Source organism: Manacus candei, unplaced genomic scaffold (assembly GCF_025592945.1).
Source record: "Manacus candei isolate 608988 ecotype Guabito, Panama unplaced genomic scaffold, ASM2559294v1 h1tg000049l, whole genome shotgun sequence".
Taxonomy (NCBI): Eukaryota; Metazoa; Chordata; class Aves; order Passeriformes; family Pipridae; genus Manacus; species Manacus candei.
The window spans coordinates 15,593,775-15,613,997 of record NW_026138097.1 but is presented as its reverse complement, the minus strand read 5'-3'; the positions used below and the strand labels follow the sequence as shown (position 1 = coordinate 15,613,997).

The window sequence follows — 20,223 nt, the reverse complement described above, 5'->3', positions numbered from 1 at the left end:
TAACAGGGTTTGTCAGGACAAAGCAAAAATGAAAAAAAAAAAAAAACAAAAACATTAAACCCAACAAAACCCAAGCAACAAACCCACAAGATTACATTTTGATTGTTTCCTCATTTTGCATCCCTCATCCCCTCTTGCTTGTCTCAGATGGCGGCAGCAGCAGATGAGGTTTGTGCCCTGAGGCCATGCTGCCCCAGGATTGCTGGGGCTCCCCTCGGGCAGGTGCATCTTCCTTTCCTCGGCCTGTTTGGCAGGGAGACACTTGTGATGGGGTTGCCCACTGGTCCTCATTTTGGCTTCCCCCTGCCCCTCGGTTCTCTTGCCCTTTCCTCAGCTCCTTCGGGGCCATGTGGGCAGTGGTGGTTTTGGCAGGCAGTGTGACACCACCTGCCTGACCTGTTCCTGCTTTTGCAAGATACCTCCCTCCTACCTGCTGAGGGAAAGTGCATTCAGGGCCCACTCCCTTCAGTCTCTGACTGTGCTCTGGACTCCCACCCTCTCCCACACTATGTCCCAAGGCCATCCCCTTGCCCAGTAGGATGTGAGCCAGCCCTGATGCAAGGGAGAGATGCAGTAACTGGAGTGGGGAAGGCTAATTGATGTGGGGAGAGACCCTGGGCCGTTTCCCAAGGAGTGCTGCCCTGCTGCAGCCAGTGCCAGCCCAGGAGAGACTTGAAGGGACTTTCTCGGATCGCCACTTCATCTAAGGCAAATAAACTGGAGTTAAAGCCAAGAAACACATCGACTTCCTGGAACTCTGTGAGCCGTCCGCACAGCTGTCCCCACTCCCCGAACACATGCAAAGCAGAGCTTATAAGGACAGACAGTATTGCTTTTGTGTCCCTCCTCAGCCAGTGGGGAGGGCGCAGGGGAGGGGATGGGCTGGGTAAAGCCCAAGGCGTGCCTTGTTCGTGTTCCCCCTGCATCGCTGTGGTTCCCAGTGACTGAGGGAAGCCAGGCTCCCTTCCCACTGGCATCCTGACAGCTGTGCAGGCAGGCAGGGATGAGAATGGAGTGGTGTTTGCAGTTGTCTATGTGGGAAGGAGTGGAGGGATGTCTGCTGACAGCCACTTGTTTTACTCTGATGTTGCCCTGACTTTATTTTTGTGCCTAAAAGTGGTGCTTGTGATCCCAGGTTTGTTAAGCTGTCTTCAAATTTCAGTATCCTTTTTGCTTGAACAAACTCTTGAAAGTGACTGCAGTGTGGTGACAAAGACTTCTGGAGGGCCAGGTGCTCACCAACCAGCTGATATGGACAGTGAAGATGAGGAACAGCTCATAGATATGTCTTTGGTCAGGGGGAAGGAGTGCTAAGGTGTTAGAAAAGTCTCAAAATTCATCAGCAACTGTTGATCCTAAATACAGCCACAGGTTATTGCAGTTACTGCTGTGCATTTTGTGTGGTGCTACCATCCCTGAAAATGGCAGTGCTGGTCGGGAACTTGGTGCAGACTTGGATCAAACCCTCTGAGGTGTTTACCAAATGTGCTGTGCTTTCCTGTTGAGAGCCAGGGGTCCATCGGGTTTTACTTTCGGTCTCAGTGCCAAGCAGCTTGTGCCTTGGTTCTCTTTTCTAGCCTAGCAAGACCACAAGCTCCCACATGAGGGCTGTTCCCACAGCACTCAGCACTTGCAAAAGGGGCAGATGTGGGTTCCCTGTTCAAGTTAGCAAATGGAGTGCAGGGCCAAGAAGATAGGCATGAATGCATTTTGTATTAAGGCTGCGTCGTACCTCCGTGCATTGCTGTGAACTAGTTGGACTGTATGGGCAAATTTCATCCCTGTTTTGCCGTGCAGTGTCTCACTGCTATATTAGTACAGCTTCCTTGTTTTCAGTGCGTTGCATCAATGTAATGCCAGAGTATCCTGGTGATTCAGAGTTGTCATTCACTTCAGGCATTAACTAAGTTAAAATTCTGATGTGCTTGATGGAGAGAAGGTTTTGATCATCTGAGCCAAAATCCTGAGGAGCCCTACTGGTCCGTAAGTCACCAGAAAGTGATTTTCAAAAGCTACATAAAAAGCAAATGCACACGTGTATCACATCATGCTTGCAAGATGATAAAACAGGAGGAGTAAATATGTTTGAGTATTTAAAATCTAACCTAACTGTTAGGTCTTGTCACAGGAGAATACAAAATAATCTGGAATATGGGGGTCATCTTGTTCTTGTTTGGTGCTTCTTCCTCTGCCTCGTTCCCACACCAGAAGGTGGTCCCTAGCTCAGTTTTAAGGCATGGCCATGTTTATTCCATGTCTGGGTGTATCTGTATACAAGTTAGGTAAGAAAAGGCACAATGGATGTTGTAGACTCATGGGGTTATTTTAGGAGCGTGCACTAACACATGTAAAACAATTGTATCGCTAATAGTCAGATAGTTCATAGAAAGAGGACCAGTCCATCTTTTGGTACTCAGAGAGTACCCTTCAAGAGATGTTACTCCTTTTGGTTGTTGTCTTTTAGGGGTTTGGTTGGTTTTGTTTTACCCTAGAGGAAAATGTTACTTACAGGTACAAGTTTAAAACCTTTGGGGTAACATTCTTAGTTTTTTAGCTGATGGTAAATGAAAGAGCAGCCAGTAGATACTTCCATGCCACTGTGTTTCTCTGCTTGTGTTCCTTTCCCTCTAGGCTGCTCTGTACTGCGCTCCAGCAGTGGTCACAGTGAGGCGATGCTCTCAGTAAATTCTCTACCGCTGGGGTGTCCAGTCAGCACCAATACTTCAGTAGCAAAGGCAGAGTTTGGTTTTCCTTTGCCTTGAGGCAGTGCCTTGAATAGCGTTAATCTTTTTTTCTTCCCAGACAATGGCTTTTCACCCTCTTTCCTTCCTGCCAGCTCTGATGCAAAATCGTGTTCAAAAAGTAGTGCGGGTGATAGTGCACATCTCTTTTGGGGTGGGAGCAACCATTTGTGCTTGGGATTGTTGCCATGTGCTCTGGGAGCAAAATTTGCTCTTCTGTGTAGAAGCTTAGCAGGAGACCAGTGCATCAGAAACAGTTTGTAGTGTGGTGTAGTGATTCTTAGGTATTATAATCTCAAGGGTAAACGGTAAATGGTAAACTTTGTTTATTCAAATGTGATATACCTCTTTGAAGTTCTGTTCTCGTCTAAATTTGTATACTAGCAGGTCTGGCCTTCATTTAAATGATCCTTGGGTTTTTTTCCTGCCACTTAGAAAAAAAAAACAACCAGTGGGAAAGCCTTGACTAAGCTAATAGTGTTGCAAAGATGGAAATGATGAAGAAGGCTCAGGATTCCTGTTTGGGCCTCATGGGAAAAAGTGGTTTGAAATGCATGTGTGTGGGGGTGTGCATTCCTAAACCTGTCATTTCTTTTCCCTGTTTCTCCTCCCCCACCGTGTTCTGAAAGAGTACTACGGCATGTTTAGTGAAACCAATAAAAGTATTTGGCCGAGAGTGTTAATCTTTCCCTGGCCCAATTAGTGCATGGCTTCTACTTAAACGTTAATGTGGATTTTTTTCAGAAGGCAGAACAATGAGCAGCTTTGTGTTACATACCAGGTTTTTCCCCTTCTTGCCTGTATTGTGCATTTCTTCCTATCTATTCTAAAGGGAGAGCTCATGTGCAAAGACAGTGGAGCAATCTGGAGCAGAGACTTGTACCAGCTCCCAGGGACTGGGACATGCTGCTCTGTGCTTGTGTAGCTGCCTCTCAATGGCAAATCAAGTGACTGTGATTCTGAAGACTCACCATTTCTTCTCCTTTTTTCTTCCTTATCCTGTAGCCTGTGTTCTTCTTTCCACTTCATCTGTGATGCTCTTCACCAGAAGGAGAAGCAGCTGTAACTCTTTGGAGTGGTCTTCAAAACAAAATAACGAACAAATACAAATAAATACACATAAGCGAAGGGGGAGAAGTAACTGTTGATGGGCTCAGCTTTAACATACATTGGAGTCACACTTTATCCCAAAGGAGGAAATAGGTCTAGCAAGTGTCTTCCTGTACAGACTGAATGGGAAGCAACAAGTTTTTTCCTTTTTTTTTTTTTTTTTTTTTTTTAAGCTCTGCTTTCGCAGTGACTCTCCCATTAGCTGGTTGTGTGGGGCATCAGAGGTGGACCTCTGTCAGAAGCAGGAACTAAAGGCCCCTCAAGTCTCACTGTGGAGTAGAAGTTGCCCCAGTTTCGTGTTTTCAACAACATCAGCAAGTGGAGGGAAGGTGTTCCTGCAGAAGAGACCGGTCTCTCGGTGTGGCTGTGCAAAGAGGGCTGCTGCATTTTTTGTTTGGTCCTGTCCCCCATACCATGTGTTAGCGCTCTTGCTTAGTTGCTCGCTCTCTTCTTTTCCTCCTTTTCACAGAGGATGAATGTGGCACTGGGGGGTTTCTTCAAAGTAGAAGATGACTTGAATGCCTGTGACCACTTCCCTGTTTCCTAGAGGCTTTGGTCCAGTGTTGAATGCAACCTGAGGCTGTACTGTTTGCCAGCTTATTTCCTGTTTGTCCTTTTTCCTGGAGGTCTTTGTTTTCTTTTGGGGAGAGGGAGGAAGGAGGCTCCAAGCACAACCTCCAAGCAGGGACATGTGGTGTGAGCTGGGAAGGTTTACAGTCCTAAAGTCAGTGTGACATAAGGCATCCATGCTGGTTGTTGCCTATCTGATTCCAAGTTTCATAGATGCTGTGGAAAAAAACCCCAACACTTCCCCATCCTCAGTGATGCATTTTTTTAAAGGGGGGGAAACCCAAACCAAAAAAAAAAACAAGGCTGCAAGCAAAATCTCTCAGTATGTTCCTGCCTAAAGGCGCTCTGCCATGGGTTTTCCCACAGGAAGGAGTGATTTGGCCCAGTATTCTTATTGTTTCTATATCCTATTGCAAATAGAAAGTCATGCTTCTGAAATTGGTGTGTGCTGCTCATGCAGTTATCTTTGTTTCGGTGGTGCATTTTTGCCACATCCAAGAGAGTGGAAAATACATAAGTAAATAAAAATGTGCAGCAACACATTTCAGTTTCAATATTTACACTGCTTTCAAAATTTTTTTAAGGTGCAGAAAACAGTTTTAAAAACAAGATCTGTGACTTCATATGTTGGTTTGCCTTAGCAGGAAGATATTTAGATTCAGAAATAAAAAAATAACCATTGGTTCATAGAAATTATAAAATGCTGTAGTAGTATAATCCATAGTTTTCCTCCTGAAAAAGGAACAGAGAGCAAGCTGGTAGGTTTTTCTAAACCAGTAGATAGGTTTTTTTAATGTGCATGTATGCCTTCCTCTTCTGCAGGCTCTCTGAGCATTTCCCATTTTCAATGTTGGTGAAAGCAACACCAGGAATTCCGACTCTAGTTCTCTGGGAAGCTACTCAGCTATCTAAAAGCTACCTTGGCAAACAAGGGAATCTTCACAGTTACACAACAGGTTTTTTTCCAGGATGTATCAGTGGTGACATTAACGTCCTAGGTATTAATTGAAAGAGGAATGAATATGTGTATTTTGGAAGGAAAAGTTGTTTTGTTTGTTTGGGGGTTTTTTGAGGACTAAAGCACTTAATTGTTTTAACAGAAATCTCTCCAAATTATTTGAACTGATCCTTATTTTTGGTGGTGCTAAGCAGATACAGCAAGCAACTTTAGATTTAGGCCAGTCTCAAAAACAATTCTGATGTTTATTCTATTCAAAGTTAAGTCAGCTACCACATAAGGGGTTACAAAAGGGGGAGGGGGAAATTACTGTGTTGCTCTTGAATGAGATGGAGTTTTTTTTAAAAAAAACAAACAAAATAACAGTGAAGTTACAACAGTTAAGGACAAACAAAACAAAGACAAATAAATGGCTCCCATAATTACTGGAGAAAATACAGAAGAATGGGTGCTTGACCTCACCTTGGAGCAGGAAATCCCTGTGTCAGAGGGACATTAGTATTTCCTTAACAGAAAAGTTCAAAAATTATTAGGGAAAAGCCACCTTGAGTTGTTCAGAATAATATTTTGTCTGTTTTTGAAGATGCAAATTGAAAGCAGTGTTTGTTAAGAGGTTGATGTTATCCTGAGCCTTAAATGCTTGGCTTAGTCAGGTCCTAGGTTTTGTCTCTAGACTGCACTGGCTTGCTATGTCAGATCATCTGTGTGCTGCTACTAAGAAGGTTGGCAGCTAAATGTGGGAAGGTTAAATCCATTGCTTTGTCTGGCATGGTATGAAATGAGGAACTACTTGACACAAGGTGGGCCCTTTCTTTTTGTCTGTCTCTTCTTGGGTGCTCTAAAATGTTAGTAGTTGGGATAATGTAGTGGTTTATTGTTTTCAAATGCTATCCAAACAGCATTTGAAGATGTTTCGTGTGACTGATTTGCATGACATCGTACAGAATGTATTTTTTTTTTTAAAGGAAGAAACCCTGTTGAGTTAACCATGATTTGAAGGCAATTGTCTCCGCTCTCTGATAAAAGGAAAACTTGCATTAAGGTTACTGGATGTGATTTGTAAATCTGAGATGATGAAATGTCCACAGAGTATTTCCTTTCATAATGAAATAGATATTTTGCTTGTAAGGTTAAAAAGGTATATTTCTCCATTAAAAATGTGTCAGTAGTTTTCAATATTACAAATAACCTTTTCCAGAGGCTATAACCATGAATGCCATGGGCAGAGAACTCATCTGATTCTTATGTGTTGGTTGTCCCCCATCACCTCTAAAAGTGATGTTTAACTGCCCTGTCATTCTCTAGACAGAACAGGTATCCTTCCTGAAACCCCAACGATAGCATGATAAGTTTGTGGTTTCAGAAGGGGATGTGGAGGAATTCGGTTGGTGCATACAGTGGTTGCTTATGTCTTCAACTCATCTGGAAACCTTGGGCAGTGGCTGTGAAGAATGTGCAAAATGGTCCCAGAAACCTCAGTAGTCATGTCACCACTGCTAGAAGGAAGTAGGTGGTCACAGTGAATTCATGTATTGGAGTAAAGGTTAATCTTCCAAGAAGAGGGGAGCAGTGCACATATGAAATCGAATTACTTAAATTCTCTAGCTGTAGACTATTCTTCCAACTTCTTAATCAAATGTCACTACTGTCAATGATATGTTAGCTTACTCTCTCCTCCCCCTCCTTTTTTTGCTGACTGAATACCGGGGACAAAGCTGGTAAGGGTTTCCTTTCTTTGTTTGCCCAGGTTTTGCCACTGGCAGAAGCAACAGCATCTCCCAGCTCAATGCCTGGAGTGGGTGCTTGGCTGTGCTGGGAACTGTTTACACGCTTCTGTCACTGGGTCTATGTACCAGTCAGGGGAACCCTCAAACTAGAGGGCTGTAGTCTTATTTTGCTAAAATGGCATCCAGAAAAACTTATGCCTTTTCTTTTTTTCCCTTCTCCCTCACGTAGTGCTAGAGGGTGCTGCTGAAGAAGAGGCTGAAGAGCCAGACGCTACTACACGTACTACACTAAGTGAGGAGACCAGCAACCAAGAAGAGAGCCACAGTCAGTCGGGGGATAAAGATGAAGGTAACTGGTTCTACTAGCTCTGTGACTCTGTAAATTAGGGCATTGATTAAGAATGTGGAAACATTTCTTACCCATCCATACACCTTACCTGTGTGAAGAGTATAAGATACCTTGAGCAGAAGCACTGGTGCATATGTTTCTTTCTCCATCCCTAACTTTTATCTATCTGAAAAGTATAAAATAGATTGAACAGAAGCATGGGCGCATAAATACTTGACTACCACTGCAGGCTTCCAAACTAAGATTTTCTTGGCTCCCAGTAACTTGGCACCACATAACTTAGCCTCAGAAAAACCACCTGTTTATAATCCTCAAACTTATGTTCCAAAGACAGTATTATGCAGAGATCAAATGTTCACAGACAAACGTGTTCCTCCTTGTTCACCTTCACATACTCTTCTGTTACAGTGACTTTCTCACAACACACATTAAAATTCTGTGCTTTCCACCAGAGGTGACAGAGCACTAGTTTTGCAGTAGGTTTTCTTTTTAGGAAAAGGAGTGTTTAATTTGAAAACATTTTCCTTTTCAAATTCTTAAAGAGCAAAGTGAAAGGCCTTGCCTGTGTGTTTGACACATCTGTACTTTGAGAAAGCAGAGATGAGATTTTAGGTTTGTTTTGAATTTGGTGTCTGAGATAGGAGCATCCATGCTACATACAGTATGAGATGGACTACTCTGAATCTCAACAGCTTTAACTGTGACATTAGTCATGGATGTAGCACATATGCTCCATGACTTGTGTGGCTTGGTAGACCAAAAGAGAGAAAAAAATTACATAGATGCCAGCTGTGGCAGTAAAGAGGCTACAGGAGGCATATGGGGTTTTGTTTTGGTTGGATTTTTGCTAAGTTATCTTATTCCATATACAGAGCTGGCTTAAACTATGCTACACACTTACTGATGCCTTAATTGTGCAGTTCTGCTCAAAACACGTGCTTGCTTGAATGATTGTGCTTGCCAGAGCGTGCATTCATCAGTACTGCTCTACTAGTTCATGGTGATCACAAGGTACCACAAATGATACCATTTTACAGCAAGAGAGTGTGAAGTAAATCACTATAAGCTCCATAGAGAATTAAGGTTGAAAATTAAGTAATGTGAATGTCCTGTGAGAAGAAATGTACCCCTTGTCTTGTGTGTTCTAATATGAGAAACCCGTCCTGTTATAAGAACTCCAGTTATTATGGGCTGCTGCCTGTGATCTATGATGATTCAGCAGAGTGTGATGTGAGTTACAGACAGCTGAAAATACTATGAGTTGGGGTTTTTTTCAAGATGGCCTAAGAACTAATATGTGCTTTTGTTTGTAATTCCAGAGAAGCAGCTGGAAAGCTTAAACACCTACAAGGTATCCCCAAGTTCACCAAACAGTTTGGACGGAGCAGACTTGTCCTCCATTGACGCCATGATGTCAGCAGTGATGAATGTGGGGAAGATTGCTGAAAACGGCGGGAACTCTCAAAATGTCAAATCTCCCTCAAAGTCTCCTGCACCAAATCGAATTGGCAGGAGGAACCAGGTGTGTAAACCCAAATGCAGGGAGGGCGAAGGGGAGACAAGCAGCTGCATGGGAAATGATAAGATGTAATTACGTTTCTTTGATTATTTTGCCTTTTTTTCCCTCAGTTGATCTTTCTTGCCTCTGCCATTGTTTCTCTGTGTATGTTTTCTGGTATCTCTCTAGAACATAACTTAGAAAACTGATAATCAGAGGGATCCACTTGCTTGGATTCACACATAAAAAATTGAGCACGAGCTCCAGTGTCATGCTGGTCTAGCAGATGCCCCTAGCAGTAACAGAGTCACCTAAGAATTGCCATTTCAGTCCTACTGTATCCTTTCTCCAGGCTCTTTCATTTGCATAACCTGTTGGGGGACCAGCTCAATTCATGAAACTAGGAGAAAAGAATGACCTCAGAGAAGAGCAGAGCAGTCTGCCAAGAGGCTTGGCTCAGCCATCATGTGGGACCCCTCATGAGGTGTGCAGCTGTCCCTCGGGAAGATACAAGTGATTTAAGGTTAAAGGTGGTGCTAGAACAAAATGTCCATCAAGATATGCAGTTTACATGTGTAGTGTAAGGTGCCTTTTCTTCTTTGTTAATAAAACCATGAAGAGCTATTGCAGAACGCTTTATATGAATTTTGCAGAGCAAATATATTTAGCTTTTATCAGTTTTTTTCCATTTACCAGTTGATGGCACCAGTTGATAACAATATTGATCTAAACAAGTGAAAGGAGAGAGTTGTATCAGTTAAAGCTGTGGTTATTTATATTCATGTTTTTCTTCTTCTGGGCCAAGCTCTACCAAGGAAGGTGCTGCAGAATATCAAAAAATACCCCAAAACTCTGTGTCCATTTGACTTTAGAGCTTACGGTGAAACATGGAGACTTAGTAAATGAATCAAGATGTAACAGGGACCAGAAAGGTTGAGAGGCATGACTCATGTGATGTTCCTATAGTAGTTTATTAATAACTTGCCAAATAGCTGCCCAGTTGACAGACTAATGGCTTGTCTTGGATTTTCAGCATGAAAGGAGTTAAAAGCCATTAATTGTAAATGGAAATTCTTACATGAAGAGTCTGGGCTGTATACAGACAACCGTGTTTGTGGGATCATATTGCCTAGCACTTGGCTTTAAAGTTTATTTGCAGTGTCCTCACTTAGGGGCTACCCTGGTTCCTTGATTTCATCGTGTGAAATGAGGCACTGGAGTCCAGACTAGTCTCAGTGGCAGTGCTATTACACAGCTGTCCACCGGTACACCATGTGGTTTGGCTTCAGGGAAGTTTATTAGTGTTGGTGACCTTTATTCCACCTGATAGTTCTGTGGGCATCGAATCAAAGGAAGCTTGAGAGTAAATGTGACAGGATTAAGAGGGATTCTTACAGCATAAAAATAAACAAATAGATTGAAAACATAGTAAATAGCCTATTTGTTTTTAGGCTGAAGGATCGTTAAGGCCAGAGTGGCAAATGGCTACATTACTGAGAAAATACGAGTGAGATGTGAAATATTAAGCAGGTATCAATCTGGTTAGCAACCTCTAATACAGCGAATTTCCACTTTCAGCATAGCAGAATGAAAGCACTGAATTGTTCTAGTGTGTGGTAGCGCACAGATCTCAGATTCTGCTCATAATGTTCCCCTTATTATAACTTCAAGGATAATAACAGTTAGCTAGTTTTCTGGGTCTGACTGCTGTTTCCCATGAGTTGGCAGTGAAACATTCTGCCCTGAACCTTTGTCCCAAAGTCTGTGGTTCTCTTTATAATGCTGACTTTATCATGGCTGTCGTCTACCCATAGTCTAATAAACATGTTCTCAAATCAACCTGCATCCATTTTAATTTCTTATTTGCTTTGCTCTTGAAGAAAATAAAAAGTGTGACAGAGGTAGTTTTTTGAGCTGGAGAAAAACAAATGGACCTAATGCACAACTGCAAAAGCATTCCCCTTCACTTGAATGCAGAGCAGTTGTGCCAGGTTGACTTACTAAAGAGAGAGTAGCTAACAAATGAGCTGTTAATTTTATCTGTCAGTTTAGGAACTGTGTTCTCACAAAACCAGCTCTGGCGGGGTAGCTGAGTGCTATGTTTCAAATTTGTGAATGAGGGTGCTTTTACAGTAGGGATGCTAATGTTTTTTGATCTGGATTGGGTCAGTCAACAGCATTCCTTTTGTAGATACCCTGGATTTGCTTGAGCTGTGTTATGGTATGCAGAATGTACCCTGTCTGACCACTGGAGAAAGTTTGGGTTTTAGTTAATAATAAACCCCAGATTCAATACTAATCAGCTCTGGCTGAGCTATAGTGTGTTTCTGATCTTTGCTTCAAGGTGAACCAGTAATTACTCTATCTTCTGTTAATTTGCTGATTCAAAGAGAAGGCAGTCTGGAAAGCTTAAACAGACTTTGAAACAATCAAGTGCATCATGTAGAACTGCAGCACTCATTTAAAGAGGAGGGGGACAAAAAACAGTAGTGGGTTGATAATTTCCCAGAAATACCCTGGGGATTAAACACCATCTAAACTGTCAGCACAGCTGCAGGGATTTTCCTTACGGCACAGTGTGCTTGTTCTCTGTCCTGAGCCAGCTTTAACACGGTTGCAGTATATTTGGAGCTGAACATTACTCCATGCACAGGTTGCTGAAGTAGGATGGAATGAATATTTGTGAATTACGTGTTTGTATATAAAAATGGGGGAGGGGCACTGGGATAACGCACTTCAATTTTCTTTGGGTGTTCAGACTTCATAGTGGCAGCATTCTTTTGCTTTCTTTCTAATGTTTTGCAAGTGCTAGTACGTTAGGCCGTGGCCTATATGTGTGGCCTACAGTGGGATGTAGAGCCCTGAAATACGGTTAGAAAAACGTGTACAAGCAAAAGAGTAGAGAGGGGTGAGAGAACATAATTGTTGCAGTCCCAATCCTTTTAGAAGTGAAGTCACAAATTTTGTTTACTTTGGACAAAATGGGAAAACAACTCTTCATCCGTGTCCGCAGGTCACTGAAGTTAATAGAAAATCATCATGACCCTGTGTTTGAAAACACAGTGTAATATTATAAAAGGGGGCTCTCTAGAGTGGTTCCCCAAATCGTGTAGGAGGTGATACTGCTTTATTGAGACATAAAAAGAACTTTCTCTAACACTGTGTCAGCATCCTCCCTCCTAACATGGCAAAGAATTTGTCAGAGAGACTTGTGTTAGTCATTCTCAATGTTCTTCATGAATGCTTGTGTCTGACAACCTTCTTAGTTGATGACCTTTGGGATGGCATTGAGGGAAGAGAATTGCATGGAGAGAGAAAATGCATAGACACAGTCATACCTACCAACTTCCTCCCAGCTGAAGAGTTACTGAGGATGAGTTCTTCTTTTTACTTGTTTTCATGCTTTTACTAATGATACTTACAATATCCAGCAAAGAACTTCATTAGGAAATGTCATTTTGGCAGAAATATTTTCCTATTGGTCATGCAGAGATGGTTTTTGTACTGTTGGCATTAGAAGTGTAGGTAACAAGCAGTGGATCTGTGTGGTGAAGATTTGCATAGGTTTAATTTTCAGTGCTAGACCATTTTCTTTTTAATGTACAGGCGTTGGTGCAGAAGCCACACCTGGGCTTCTTAGTGAGGCAGTGAAAATAACCTTTACATCATCCGGTAGCCATCCTTGTGGACAAATTCAGGCAAACACCTTTGGTTCCTGCAAGAGTGCCATTTCATCCTTGGCTGAAAGAGTGGTGCCTTTGCTCAGTGTCCCAAGGGCATACTTGAATCAGGTTGAGCTCTCTGGTCGGCTTCATTGTTTGTAGTCATGGTTTGACCATGGTTACTCCTGATTCTCACCTGGGTGGAGAATAACCGGGTTCATAATGTGATCTTTTGGAGTCACGTACACTCCTGCATTGTCACCTCTTTCTCAGTATGATCTCATCAGATCTTGCAAGCTTCAGAAGGGTTGGGCCTGGCCAGTGTGCCTGAATGGGATGCTTCCAGGAGAAACACAGGATACTAAAGGAAATGGTGCTGATGATTCAGTAAATGCGGCTCTTCCTTCTGAGTCAGCCATGGAACAGAACATACCGCCCCTAGAAAAGTGCACCAGGATAGTGCTTTGCCACAAGTTGGGGTGGAAAATCTGAAGTTCTGACAACTTGGCTGTTAAAAATCTTTTGGGAAGATTGATGACGTTTTCCCACATATTCTGGTGGTGTTCCAGGAGTTATTTTCTGCTCACCTAAATTCCTCCTGGCACTTTGAGCTCGTCACAATAATTGCCTTCACATCCTGTCCTAAACTGGTACTGATATGTGTCCATGTGCTGTTAAAACAACTGCTGTACTTCTGTGGTAATTGAAATGGCCCCTAATTATAAATTCAGAAAGTTTCTGAAACTTCCTTGAGGAATCTATCAGATGATAAGATACTCCGTTAACAGTGGCCTTTTGTACTTAGGATTGATTATATTTTTCCACCCTCAGCAGTAACAGCTTTTGGGTTCTTTTATATTGATATTGCTTCTGATTGTTTTGTTATGTTTTTTTCACAGGAAACAAAAGAAGAGAAGTCTTCCTATACCTGTCCTCTGTGTGAAAAGATTTGCACTACACAGCACCAGCTAACTATGCACATTCGTCAGGTATGTAGAGTTACCAGCTCTTGATTTCTTACTTTTATTGAATGTCTTGTTTGCCAGGGTGCAATTTGTACTGGTGAAAAACAATTTCATGTGCAAGTCAGAAATGCTTCCAGTATAACTTTATTCACTTGTTTTACTTCTATTTTAGTCTTCCTTTGCATTTTCTTCAAAAAACCACACCCTACAAACCTAACTCTGAAGTGGGCAATTGTCCTCCCTTCCTTACCCAACATTCTGCCCCCCCTCCCTCCCCCAGCGGCTCAAACAAGGATGTATGTCCTGTTCTGTGTAGCTTAAGGTGTCCTAAGAATCCGGAAAGCTGCTTCCATCATGTGGCATAAGTCCTGTTTTGTTATTCTGTTTGGGTACAGATCTTTTTACTGGTCATGCAAATTAAGGAGGAGGAAGACACAATTTTTAAATCAACTCGGTGTAGAAGAGCCTCTCAGTCCTTCACAGGATATAAGCAATTTTGGGAGGCAGAATTAAGAATATGTTTCTTTAATGGATAATGCACATTTTTGTCAGCTACAGGCCTGTTCTTGCTCCTCCTGAAATATATGCATACTTAATTAGGAGGTTTGGCCTTTTCTCTAACAGAAGGTTCTGCTTAGGATGCTAAGGTGTGGTTGACGACTGTGAGTTCACTAGGTACTTATTACTTCAGTTTTTCCTCCTGTAACTGTAACTGTTACTTAATTTTTTTTTTCTTACTCTTCTGGTGGATTTTTTTCATATGTGAAGAAATCTTAGAGTCTCTGAGTGCAAGTAAGAAAGAGTGGTGCGTATATAGCACTGTAGCTAATGGCCTTAATTTGACCCTGTAATGCATTCTTATGGCCATAGAAGTCTGCATGTGCATTCAGAAGCAGTTTCTGTTTTCTTACTACACAGTTTGAAATCAATACCTTTAAAGAGTATTTGTTTTTAAGTGTCTTTCTTCTGCTCTGAAGTTCATAATTACATCCCCTTTCCTTACCACTCACACAACCCCAAACCACTGCACAGCTTAAAGTATCCCAAGGTACCATTTATCTGATGGGTTGTTGCTGAGTCCCCTTTTGCTGCAGATCCAGCAGAAATGCTGCATGTGACAGGCACTGCAGCCTGTATGAAACAGCTATTTCTGCTCATGCATTAAGGGGTTAAAAATCAGGGGGGGTGGTGTTGGAGTTGAGGTTGGGAGGGCTGGGGAGGAGAGGTATTTACAGGGCACACCTTAATATAAGGTATTGTGCTTTATGGAGTGGCTCTTTAAAGTTGGTTTTGAGATGTTTATAGTTCTTGATGATATTTTACTGGCACTTCAGAAGGGACTTTCAATGAAAAAAAAAAATCATTGCTTTCTCTAGCATAACACTGACACTGGAGGGACAGACCATTCCTGCAGCATCTGTGGAAAGTCTCTGAGCTCAGCGAGCTCCCTTGATCGCCACATGCTGGTGCACTCAGGTGAAAGGCCTTATAAATGTTCAGTATGTGGACAGTCCTTCACCACCAATGGAAACATGCACAGGTGAGTGCTGATCGTGTTCCAGGAGTTTGAAAAGGATTACAGCATAGGTGGCTGGTTTGTTTCCTTGGAGGGAATTTCAGACTGACTAAAGACACTTACCTGGGCAGACGGTGTGAAGTATCGGGGACCTACTATGGCATGGCACACGTACACACTAGGATGCTTAGGTAGAGGAAGGAAGTTAGAACTGAGAGGGGTTTTCTAGCTCTCTTTAAGTATTATCAAGAGTTGTTACAGCTTTTTTTTTTTTTAGTAGTAGTAATATTATTATTATTATGAAAAATGGATTTTTCTCTGGGGGCAAATATATAAAGCCAAGCTGTATAGGAGCTTCTAATTTTGCGGCTTCAGAGTCGTAGATGAAAGTCGTTGTATTAGAACATCTGTGGTGGTGTTGATGTTACGTACTTAGGTATCCATGTGCCATCAGGAAGATGCCTCTTTGGCATATTTGATCTTGTTTTTAAATACATTCATCAATACTTGTTTGCACTGTAAACAACTTATTGCACTATAGATCTGGCAAATTCTCTATAATCCAAGTTTCTGAACATATTTCATGTAGTTTTATTTGTAGGGATGTAGCAATATGTCTACTTGTCAACTGGGGAAACAAAACGTTAAATCACATGTGTGTTCCTTCCCCTCTCTCATCCAGCATTCATTTATTTGCATGGGTAGAACACCTCAGAGCTGATTAAGACTTTGTGGATTCCCACATAGCTTTAGTCCCCATATCAAAGAGTTTACAACCCACAAAGAAACTGCAAGACAAGTAGGGAAAAAGAGTATAGCTTATAAGCAAAATGGCAAGAGTGATGGTTACAGACTGGTTCTGTGTGGGAAGAAAAGAGATCTTGTTTCCTTGATTATTACCAATCATTTTCCAAGCAGTGTGCTATAGGTAGAATGAAAGGGATGATTTTGATGACAATAAGAAAGATAACATAATGTCACACAAAGGAAGCAATAGCTGCTTGCAGCCTTCCCTTTCTGGTATCATTTTGTCCATGTTCAAGATGTAGTGAAAACAGAGGAGAAACAGGAGGGAATGCAGTTTTGTAATTCTGTATTTGTTTAACTTGCAGTTGAGTGGAATTGGGGAGGTTTGGAAAGATAGATATAAAATAAGAAGGGAAAAACACAGGGAGGAGATACTGGCCTTGGGCATTGAATAAATCACACATCTGACTCATCTGACCAGAGGTGGTGTGAGCCACGTGTTTGGCAGACTGGGTCATTACTCTGTGTGCTCTGAGAAGGGCAGGGCTGCTGCTGAGTTGCAGCTGATGCCACTGTCAGTATCGAAGGGTGAGTTCCAGTGGTGGAGCCCTGGGGTGGTCAGTCACTTATGTCTGGGCTGCTTGCTGAAGGACTGTTTGTGCGGTTTGTTTGGCTTTTTGCTCACTGGGCATCTCCTCATCCTCTTCTGGAGGCAGGAAAGGGAGGCTTCCCCTGAAACTTGACTCCAGGCCTGTGAGAGATAGATGCAGTCACCTTTGCTTCTGGGAGTTTCTCTTAGTGTGCTTTTGCAGCAAACTTGCCAGAATTGCCAGGCTCAGTGACTTGTCCAAAATAAGTAAGTACAGATCAGAACCTTCTGATGAGAAGATTGCTTGGTTTTAAATTTTTCTCTTAACAAGATGTTGCTTGAAGTTATCAGGATGGAGTACTGTATTTACTGACTGCGCTAAGAAGGACTTCAGTTCATGCAAGGAAAATCTTCATATTAAAAGTTCTTTCCATCTGATAGGTTCCCGTCTGCTCTGTAAAACTCCACGTGTAGGCCTTCACTGCAGCAGCAGAAACCTGTTACTGAGTACTGCAACAAGTGACCCCAGACCCATGATAAGCAAAATCCTGAACACACTGAAACAAGCTGGTTCTGCTAAAGCAGAGTTGTGGTTGGCAGGCTGTGCCATCGGGTTTTTTTTCAGTGAATAACTTTTTCTTGTTGCTATAACAGACTGTAATACTGAATCTTGTTGCTGAAAGCATGAATGTGCAAGTAGGCAAATGAGGATAAATTCAAAGTGAAATTAAATTTTTTATCTGGTACTGTGACACACAAGGAAGATGTTCATTTTGCCCACCAGTACCTCCTTCTGAAACAGGTATTTCTAGTCTTAAGATGGTGTGAAGAAAATTTCTTTTGCAGACATCTCAAACTTAGCTGTAGCGTCACATCCAGTGGACCGTCGGTGCTGTGGCTGAATGCCACTTGCATCACATTCAAAACTGTTTCTGCCTCAGGATTCTGGAGAAAGGACCTGCTTGCCAGGTCCTGCCTTGTGTGTAACTCCCGCAGGCCTTGCTTGTAGTGGTGCCATGTCTGTTCTTCTGTGCCAGCTAGATAACTCAAGCCCATCTTCCTCTGCTTTTGTGTGCAGTTCCTTTATTGATCTCTATTTTTGTGCAGTATCTAAGCAGTGACAGATACATGCCCAAACCAGCAAAAAAAAAAAAAAAAAAAAAAGATTTCTAACCTGGTACCCCGGTAGCCAGCATAGTGGTATCCCCAAGGCATTGCACAGTGTGGGGTCAGAGAGAGCAGTTGTAGGTTTAGCAGAAACTTTTGAATGCACTGCTAAAGAATCAGTGTAGCTTGTGAAGGTCATGCAGGAGCCTCTCAAGTATTACTGCACTTATGCCAAATATGTTCAACTCACCGGAGTGGAGCGAGGGGGAAGTTAGTCTGCCAGTATCTGAATGGGGGAAAAATGTGTAGGCACATGCTATGTACATCCTCTCTTCTCTTTCCCCTCCTCTGCCTTGTTCTGGCTCTTATTTAGCTGTCTATACTATTTTTAAATCCAGACTTTTAAAAGACCTTTTAGGGGAAAAAGTTCAATTGGAATGGTTTTGTCCAGGGAAATACTGTGCCATGGGAGTGCTTATTGCTGTTCCATCACAGAAAGAAATTTCTTATCCATTTTTCCACCTCAGAGCAGCCAGGCCATTAGACATTCAGCTTAGTGGAGGAGGGAAGCAGACAAGTTTCGGTTGCTTTTTCAGGTTAGAAAATGATTATCAGTGTTGTTACACTCTAAAGTGCTCAGGACTCTTACCTGTTGCTCTTTTGGATGACAGCAAAACTTTTATGCAGTAGCCAGACTTTTTGTGGAGTGAGAGTGCTGTTTTCTGCACATCTCTGAGTTAGTCTAGCTGTGCTGGGGTGTTGCATGTACTCTTCACCTGTGAAACTGATGCTGCCCTTCCTGACTCCCACAATACATGCAGCATTTCATTTGTAAATGAGTCAGAGCCTCTCACATGAAGTGCAATTTCTTTTTGTTGTGCTCCTTGGCTCCTTGTCAACAAGTCAAGTTGAATGGGCACAGCAGACAGGAGTGGAGGGAAAGGTTCTCTTGTGCAACACTAGTCAGAAAAAAACTGCTTCCTTTTCTGACCAAGGTGACTCTTGGCTAGTATTTTCAACAGGGAACCTTGAACCCAGGCCATCTCAGAAAACTCTCTTACAGGCTGCCAATCTGTTGAGGAGTGGCCTGAGCCTTCTATGAGGACAGTTGTATTTGGAGAGAGCAAAGGTCTCTGGAGAGTGCTCAATGTCCAGAGTGAAAAGCTGATTTTCTCATTCTTCCAGATGTGCCATCGAGCTGTTCCCCCATATCAGTCTTGCTCCTACTATTTGGGGAGGGTTGATGTAGTCTGGTACAGTAACGGGGAGCTCCATCGGTATCTGGTATCAGGATAAAGAATTGTTCTGGAGAAGAAGAGCTGGAGATGATGCTGAATTTTTTAAAGATTTCTTTTTGACCAGTATTGGAAAGAGCAAGACTTCTTGGAAGTAGCAAGCCTTCTAGCATCAGGAACTGATTTGGGGATTGGAGGAGTTGTTTTCTCAGGGCTTTTTAGGAATTTGAAGGAAGGAGTTAGGTCATAGTAATTTTGAGTTCAAAGTTCCTCTAACTGGAATGGTGCTGCAATGATCAGTCCATAAGAAAATCTGTAGTTTAGGATATACCTTATCCTCACTCTTCTGTGGTAGAGACACAGCCACTGTGGCTTTCTCTTGGTCACAGTCAAAGCTGAATATTCTCATATCTCCATCAGGAACATAAATGATAGGGAGGGGAGTGGGGGATATATAAAGAGTTTTCTGTAGCTCTGGAAGAGTTGGGGATTTCATATGTACTGTCTCCAATCAAATAGATTGTAGTTACTAAAGACTTTCCAAAGGTTTTCAATCTGTACTGTCACAGTAGCTCCCTAGGGAGTTTATCTGAGAATAGTCCCAACCCTGAGGAGCCCTTTTGGATCCAGACCCTGACACCAAATGGGAGGTGTCAAGTCTCTTACTCCATCTACACCACTGCATCCCCTCAAAATGCAGACAGAGGAGTTATGCCACTGCTGTGGATTGTAGTGGTGGTTTGTAAGTGTTAGCAAGGGATCTTGAGGTAGAGAAAAAAACTTTGCTTGACTTACTGTATTGCATTCCAGTAGAACATGCATGAGGCTTTAGGGGGAAGGGCGATGCCTCCATTTGCTCCAAGTGTTTCCTTTGGGGGAGGAGACTTTGCCAGCAGTTCCTTTTCCATTTCTGTGACTTATGATGGTCTGTGCCTATCACTTTAAAGTCACATTTTTCTCCCTGCTAGAGACATGCTCTCCATGCAACTTGAAAATGTTAATAGGATATAAATGCTGAAAAGGAGGCGAGAAATGATCTTCCTGCCAGTTTCCAGTGGGAAGCTATTAAAGGCTCTGTGGTAAGTCTGAAAAGAGTAAAGGGATAATATATGTGTTTCAGCCACAGCTTCCCCAGTTTGGTAAATGAAACTGCAGTGTCCATGGCTGGTTTTCTCCAGGCTGTCCATATAAATGCAGTAATGCAAACTAACTGAAGTGTTTCACGTGAAACCAAAGCATCACGAGTATCTGCCTTCTTTCTCTTTTTCCATTCCTTGACCATACCTAACAAAATTATTCAAAATGGCTTTTTATTTACATCCTGCTTAGGTACTTGTAGGCTGTTTATGTACCATGTCAGGATCAGGTCTCAGAGTTTGGGAAATTTTTTTTTTTTGGCACATGCGAAACACCACATGCAACAACCACATGCAGAAGTCTTTGAAACTC

At 42.4% G+C, this 20,223-nt stretch overlaps 1 protein-coding gene across 6 annotated transcripts in view; it reads left to right on the top strand.

The window, feature by feature from the left end:
- The window catches only part of RREB1 (ras responsive element binding protein 1), a 124,928-nt gene that overhangs the window by 50,164 nt on the left and 54,541 nt on the right, over window positions 1-20,223 (top strand). For all 6 annotated transcript variants that reach the window (XM_051799060.1, XM_051799059.1, XM_051799061.1 and 3 more), the window contains 4 exons: window positions 7,336-7,455; window positions 8,775-8,977; window positions 13,515-13,604; window positions 14,957-15,120. In XM_051799060.1, coding sequence (XP_051655020.1) covers window positions 7,336-7,455; window positions 8,775-8,977; window positions 13,515-13,604; window positions 14,957-15,120 — 577 coding nt within the window. The remainder of the gene's footprint in view (window positions 1-7,335; window positions 7,456-8,774; window positions 8,978-13,514; window positions 13,605-14,956; window positions 15,121-20,223) is intronic.